The 7,264-nt window shown below is 32.2% G+C and overlaps 1 protein-coding gene across 1 annotated transcript; it reads left to right on the top strand.

Annotated features, from left to right (window-relative positions):
* The first annotated feature begins 1,041 nt into the window (after nucleotides 1–1,041).
* On the top strand, nucleotides 1,042–4,609 carry LOC109154738 (pentatricopeptide repeat-containing protein At1g62914, mitochondrial-like). Its single transcript, XM_019302466.1, has 3 exons — nucleotides 1,042–2,673; nucleotides 2,705–3,452; nucleotides 4,376–4,609. Exons 1-2 carry the CDS (start codon nucleotides 1,122–1,124, stop codon nucleotides 3,019–3,021), a joined length of 1,869 nt encoding a protein of 622 aa, XP_019158011.1. The 5' UTR covers nucleotides 1,042–1,121; the 3' UTR covers nucleotides 3,022–3,452; nucleotides 4,376–4,609.
* Nucleotides 4,610–7,264: the final 2,655 nt, after the last annotated feature.

Genomic DNA, 7,264 nt, shown 5'->3' with positions numbered 1-7,264 from the left:
ATAATTGACTAAAAAAATGGTCAGAACATTGCATTTTAATTAAAAATGGAATGGAAATTAAAAATTGGATGAAAATATTCCAATTATAATATTCTACATTATCATTAGTAAATGCATATTTTAAACAATAGTAAAGGTAAATTAAAAATGGAACGGAAATATTTCAATAATAATATCTACATCATCAATTAAAAATGGAATAATGAAAGTTATGTAAAAATATAACTGCATTTGATATTCTAATTGACTAATTGACTGAAAATAAAAAAGAATAATTGGCTGAAAATGAATCTGATATTACAAATTGACTGAAAATATAAAAGGATAACTAATTGAGTGATATTCTATCATTATATATTTTCACCCAAGTAACCCGTCATGATGGAGAAGATGTTAGCTCTAGACGAAGATGAACAAGATTGTGTTGTCACTACCAATGTTGTCTACAAAGAGGTTTCAATAATGTGTAAATATAATCGGTGATATTAATTTTTTTTTTTTTCTAAAATGAAAAATTGTTATATATCTAGACAAAAAAATATATCTTCCATACAAATGAATAAGGATAGCAATTCATTTCTATAACTGAGTTGTTAGAAAACGAGCACATTTGCCTAATGTATGAAAATATTAAACAATGATAAATAAAATTTTCAAAATTATAGGACCGCATGCGTACATCTAGACATTAGCTATTAATTTGAGCAATTATTTGCACAAATTCAAGCAATGATTACATCAAAATATATAAACGATTCAAATCATATCTTTAATCGCACTATATAATATTTGATGTTCTAATTTAAATAATTATATATCAATTCATATATTCTTAATATATTACAACAAATCCATTCCGTGCATCGCACGGGTGCAAATACTAGTTTCTATAAAAAAAAAATGTCTAATACGGAGTACAATTTTTACAGCACACTGTATAAATGAAATTAACAAAAAAGAAGGGACACTGTACTACATTTTTTTACAGCATACATCCGTTAAAATAAAAAGGCAATTAATAAAGCTTTTTTACAAGATTCCATTTCTAAGTTTCTTCCACTGTTGGATGGAAAAAATTTCTTTCTTTCCTCAAAGCCCTAACTTTCAATTCATTCTTGAGAATGAAAACAAAGAGAAATGCTTTGTCTTGGTTCTTCAGTAACATGAGTTGGAGGAGAATAAGAACAGCAAGCGCTACTCCCATTTTGGCCAATTTTGCTTCGGAGGCAGGTACGGTTTCTTCAAATCATAATAACTCCTCGGTTTCTTCCAATTTCAGAAACAGCTTTGATGATTTAGACGATGCCCTCAATTTATTCCGTCAAATGGCTCATACCCGCCCCTTGCCTAAGGTTATTATGTTCAACCAATTGCTTAGTAGAATTCTGAAATTGAAGCATTATTCCGTAGTTGTTTCCCTCTTTCAAGAAATGCGCATTAAGGGCATCCCAATCAGTGTGTGTACCATTAAAATTCTGATGGATGTGTACTGCCGCTCAAGTCGAGTAGATTGTGGGTTTTGTGTACTTGGTGTGGTCTTTAAGTGTGGATTTGAGTTTAATGTGGTCGCATTCAATACTCTGATCAAGGGCCTCTTTCTGGATAATAAGAATGTGGAGGCGGTAGGGCTATTCAAGAAGTTGGTGAGGGAAAATGTGTGCGAAGTTGATCAAATTGCTTATGGTACTGTTATAAATGGGCTTTGCAAGGCAGGCCAGACACAAAATGCACTTGATTTACTTGTAGTAATGCAAGAGGAGGGACCTAAGCCTGATACTATAGCCTATAGCACTGTAATTGATTCTCTATGCAAAGACGGAATGGTTGATAAGGCTCTTGGCCTTCTCTCTGAGATGATTGAAAGAGGGATTCCCCCGAATATCATCACATACGCTTCACTGATTCAAGGCCTTTGCAATTTTAGCCGATGGAAAGAGGTTACCAAGTTAATGAATGAGATGGTGCTACATAATGTATATCCAGGTGTCTATATTTTCAGTATATTAGTGGATGCCCTCTGTAAGGAGGGGAAGTTGGAAACTGCGGAAACTATTATTCAGATCATGATTCAAAGGAAGATTTATCCTGATGTCGTCACATATAGCACTCTCATTAAGGGGTACTGTTTGCAAGGACGGATGGATGAAGCAAGGAAAGCTTTTGGTCGGATGGTAGAAAGTGGCCTTCAACCTAATGTTATGACCTATAACACATTAATTAATGGGTACTGTAAAATAAAAGAAATGGATGAAGCGAGGAAAGCTTTTGGTCAGATGGTAGAAAGTGGCCTTCGACCTGATGTTAGGACCTATAACACATTACTTAATGGATACTGTAAAATAAAAGAAATGGATGAGGCCATGCATCTGTTTTGTGAAATTCCTCAAAAAGGGCTTCATCCTAATGTTGTTACGTATAACACAATGTTGCAGGGGTTCTTTCTTGTGGGTAGATGTTCTGCTGCACTAGAACTTTTTCAGGAGATGCTGGTTGCTGGACATAAACCAGATTTTTACACTTCACATGTCTTACTTAGTGGTTTGTGTGATAATGGACTTGTTGAAGAGGCGATATCTGTCTATCATCAGTTAGATAGAAACGGAAATGGTTCTCATGTTTATGATACCATCATGATTCATAGGGTCTGCAAGATAGGCCGGCTTAATATTGCACGTGAATGGCCTCATCTCTAAAGGGTGACGCCTAGGTGTGAATACATACACTGCAATGATAAATGGGCTTTGTCGAGAAGGACTTTTAGATGAAGCCTTGGAGTTGTTATGGAAAATGGAGAAGAATGATTGCTTACCAAATGCTTGGACTTATAATGTTATTTTGCAAGAATTTGTTAGAAATAAAAAATGTCATGAGGCAAATCTACTTTTAGATGAAATGGTTGGTAAGGGTATATCTCCAAATGAACTCACATTGTTCTTCATAAACGACTTACTTGCACTTAAAAGTGGAGATGAGACAGTACTAAAGGTGATGCAGAAATTTGCAGCAAATCATGTAAAGTAACTACATATTTGGAATCTTTTAGCTTCTCCGCTTGTTCATGGATTGCTACCTTTGGAAGAATGATTTCAGGGATTCCACAAGTTCGGGTCTCAGCATCTATGCTTTTAACAGCATAATAGTTCTTGGGAGAGGGAGGTAAAATGCCTATTGCCTATTATGCACTCGCCAAATGTTTCTTGACATTAAATGAGTACCATGAAGCAAAAAATAATTTAATTACATGAGAAGAAAGAGGTGCTCTATATATAAGGAGCTTTGGTGCATCTTTGTTGATTTGATGTTGGGAGCTCTGTTATGGAAAAATTCAGATGTGTCTCATAGACTGGCTAAAGGCAGAGGGACGTAATGTTTCTTGGAACTCCAATGGGGTTTTTTGGACAAACATGTTGTTATTGTATTTGTGCAGCTAAGTCACCATGATTGATGGACTGGTAAATCTTTTGTACCCTGTCTCCATATGAGAACAATGTTATATACTGATATCTTTGGTTATTTTATATCATTCTTTTCTTTGCTTAGTATACGAAATTCCATTGTATTTCCCTTTCACTTAATGTGATGCATGATGATTCATTGTCTGTCTTATATTATAGTAAAATAATATACCATCTTGTGTGTTTTAGGAGGGAGCAATAGCTTTAAGATATTTAGTTGTGGCAAAGTAAGGTCCAAATGGCATTCTACTTATACCAATTGCACAAAATATTCTCTGCAGGTCACAAAATATTGTCATTTTCATGATTCAATTTGTGTGTGTTAAGTTGTTGCCTTTCCTTTGGTTTGGTTAACATTTCCTATTATCTTTACTCATTCATTTAAGTGTTGCATTGTATATGAATCAATAAGTAGTTTAATGAGTTTATTGGTTTATGCTTTAGAAATTAGTCCATTTCTCATCATCAATCTTTCAGTTCCGAACAACTCAGGTGACTGCAACTTTTGAATTGCCTTCTGATTCAGAGACATTTTATGTCGAAAGAAACTATAACAATATAGTTCACATCAAACTCAAAAATGGAGGTTATTTGCACGTATGTAAACTTCCCATGGGTTTACCTCTGAGCTCATCAAAACAGTCAAATGATGATTTTCTTTTTCTCTTCTCTTTGCATGCTTGCAGTGTTCTACCTGTTGGAAATCATGGGTCCAAATTTTAGTTGATTTGTCATATATATTTACGGCTTTGGTGTTGGGTCAATATTTTGTTTTTGAAGTTATTTATCTGAATCACAGTAAAACTTCAGGCAAGAAAAAGACTAATCTTCCAGTTCTGCAATGTGCATTTAAGTAACATTTGTATTGGACAGTTTTCTAGTATATTCAGTAACTGATGTTTTGTTTTTCCTACTTTTAGGTACATTAGTACTTGCCACTGAATGAGTGATAGATCCAGCTCCTACAATCAAGATCAAATTGACTACACAAGAGATATATGGTTCAGTTATCTCCAAACTTTGGTGATTGTAATATTACATTTAGATGATGATGATGATGTTTTAGTACTTGTAATAATATTACATTTAGTTTAGTTAATTGTTTGGTATATTTTGAATCTATTAATTTGCTTGAGAAGTATTGTTGTTTGAAATTGTTTAGGTACTTTTGAATGAATTGTTGTTGACAATTGTTTGTATTGAATATTTTTGGACAAGCTATTTTACAAAGTGATATGTAATATTTAGGCCCTGTTTGGTAAAATGGCTGTTAGCTGATAGCTGTTTGCTGTTAGCTGATTGTGTTAATTAGATGGTATAAATAGTTGATAACATTAGCTTATTGTAGAAAAGTGTTTGGTAATGTTAGCTGATAGCTGTTTGGTATAATTTCTTTTCTCAAAAAGCTAATTGAAAAAGTTGCTAGGAGTAACTTTTTAAATTTTAGCCTTTTGGAGTTGCAAAAAGCTAATTAATCAAACATCTATATTGATATTTTAACTAAATCAAACAATTAATAGTGGTCAAATAAGTCAAAATTGGCCTATAGGCCAATTTTTTACCAAACAGGGCCTTAATGTTTTTTTAATAAGAAGAGAATAGAGGTTTGTTGTTGCGTAAATCGATGCATATTCTTTTATGTTTTTATATATATATAAAAAATCTATACATTAGGCATTAGTTCTAAGCTAGGATCGCCGTCTATTATATTATTATTATTATTTAAATAAATGGCGTCGGTTATACTGCAAAATTTAGAAATAAAGGTCAAATAGGTCATTCAACAATACACCAAAATGCAATTATGCCATTAAACTCAAAAAATATATAATTGGGTCCCTAAACAACACAAAATCATGCAATTAGACTCAAAATAACCTATTTACCTGAAATTATTTTGACGTGCTAGTTACCGATTTTAAAAATAATTTTAAATAAAATAATTAAAAAAAACTAAAACTAAAACTAAAATTGCCGGAGACGATGCAGGCTTCGTCTCCATGGCCGGAGACCAACCTTCGTCTGGGAGGCGAAGGGACCTTCGTCTCCATGGCGGGAGACGAAGCTTGCCGAAGACGATTCGTCTCCGCCAGTTTTAGTTTTTTTTTTTTTCAAATTTTTATTTAATTTTTTTTTTAAAATTATTTTTAAAATCGATAACCGACACGTGAACATAATTGCAGGTAAACATGCCATTTTATGTCTAATTGTATGATTTTGTGTTGTTTAGGGATTCAATTGGATGTTTTTTGAGTTCAATGGCCTAATTGCAGTTTGATGTGCAGTTGAGTGGCATATTTGACCATTATTATTATTATTATTATTATTATTATTATTATTATTATTATTTAATTTTTTTAAAAATACAATAAACGACGATTTTACGATAGAACCGACGTGTATTATTATTATTATTATTATTATTATTATTATTATTATTATTATTATTATTATTTTAAAATCATTTTATTTAAATAATAAATTATTGTTATCATTATTTAATATAAGAAAATCTGATTGTTTTGTTAATGATCAATGCTTTAGTTTAGCGAGACAAACACGTAGAGTAGACAACGACAGTAGAATGAGGTGTTATGCTGTGTTCTGGGCAATTGTGTGCTCTTATGCACAACACCGTGTGCACCGTATAATGTTGCTTGAAGCACATGCACACACGCCACACTTATACATAACACTATGACACTATGCAGACTTTTTTTTTTTTTTTTGGTAGAGGCACTATGCACACTTTAAAATTGCATTGTGCACACATACACATCATGCACCACCACAAGTAAATGCACATGAATACGTACTATATGCACACACGCCAAGTTTACAATACACATACACATCACTTAAACACAAAGTGTGCACTAGGCAATGACGAGAAACACACATACGACAAAACCCCAGCAGCAAGGACCAATAGTGCAAATGCACATGCACTTGCGGAGGCTATAGTGCATGCTAGTACATTGCCCACAAAAACAACACATAGGTCAATCAAAATATAGACAATGTTATACTCAAACAATAAACAATTAAAAATTCAAAAGTGACCTTGAGTCAATGGTTGAATAAAAGAAACTTAGAATAAAAAAATCCAAAGCAAAATAAAGAAAGAACTCCACACAAAGAAGGAAGGAGAGTACATCAACAAGGAAATCCAAACTTATCATAAATTCCCTCCCTAAAATCATTTATAATAACCATATAAAATACTATACATATTTAAAACAAACATCCAAATACCCCTTTGAAAATTTACCAAAATTTAATTAAAATTTAAAAATACAATAAAAACCATAAAATCACAATTAAACACATAATTGTCCAAATTTATCTATAGTTTTTATGTGAAAGATTATTCTCATATGAACGCATGCGCGCACACACACAGAAGAATCACAGAAGAGAACTATGAACCAATCACAACCGTCCTTCTTGAAACATCTAACAGATAAAAGTAATTTTTAAAATGCTATAACATTTTTATAAATAACGTAAAATTTGAAGTGCAAGTAAAATGAGTTAAAAGTGCAAGTAATAGCTTCATGTAGTGCAACAATAGTGCAAGTAAAATGTGTTTAAAAGTGAAATAACAACTTCATAGAGTGCAACAATATAATATACACATGAGTAATAATATTAAGTGCACATAACGTTATCATTTATTGCACCAATATGAAAGGTAAATTACTTGCACTCTATAGTGTAAAATGTTGTGATTTTACTTAAACACTTGCACTTTAATGTTTAAGTTATTTACAAAAATGTGGTTGCTTTTTTTTTTTTTTTTTTTTGTT

Source organism: Ipomoea nil, unplaced genomic scaffold, assembly GCF_001879475.1.
Source record: "Ipomoea nil cultivar Tokyo-kokei standard unplaced genomic scaffold, Asagao_1.1 scaffold2653, whole genome shotgun sequence".
Lineage (NCBI taxonomy): Eukaryota > Viridiplantae > Streptophyta > Magnoliopsida > Solanales > Convolvulaceae > Ipomoea > Ipomoea nil.
This window is presented reverse-complemented; position numbering and strand designations above follow the sequence as displayed.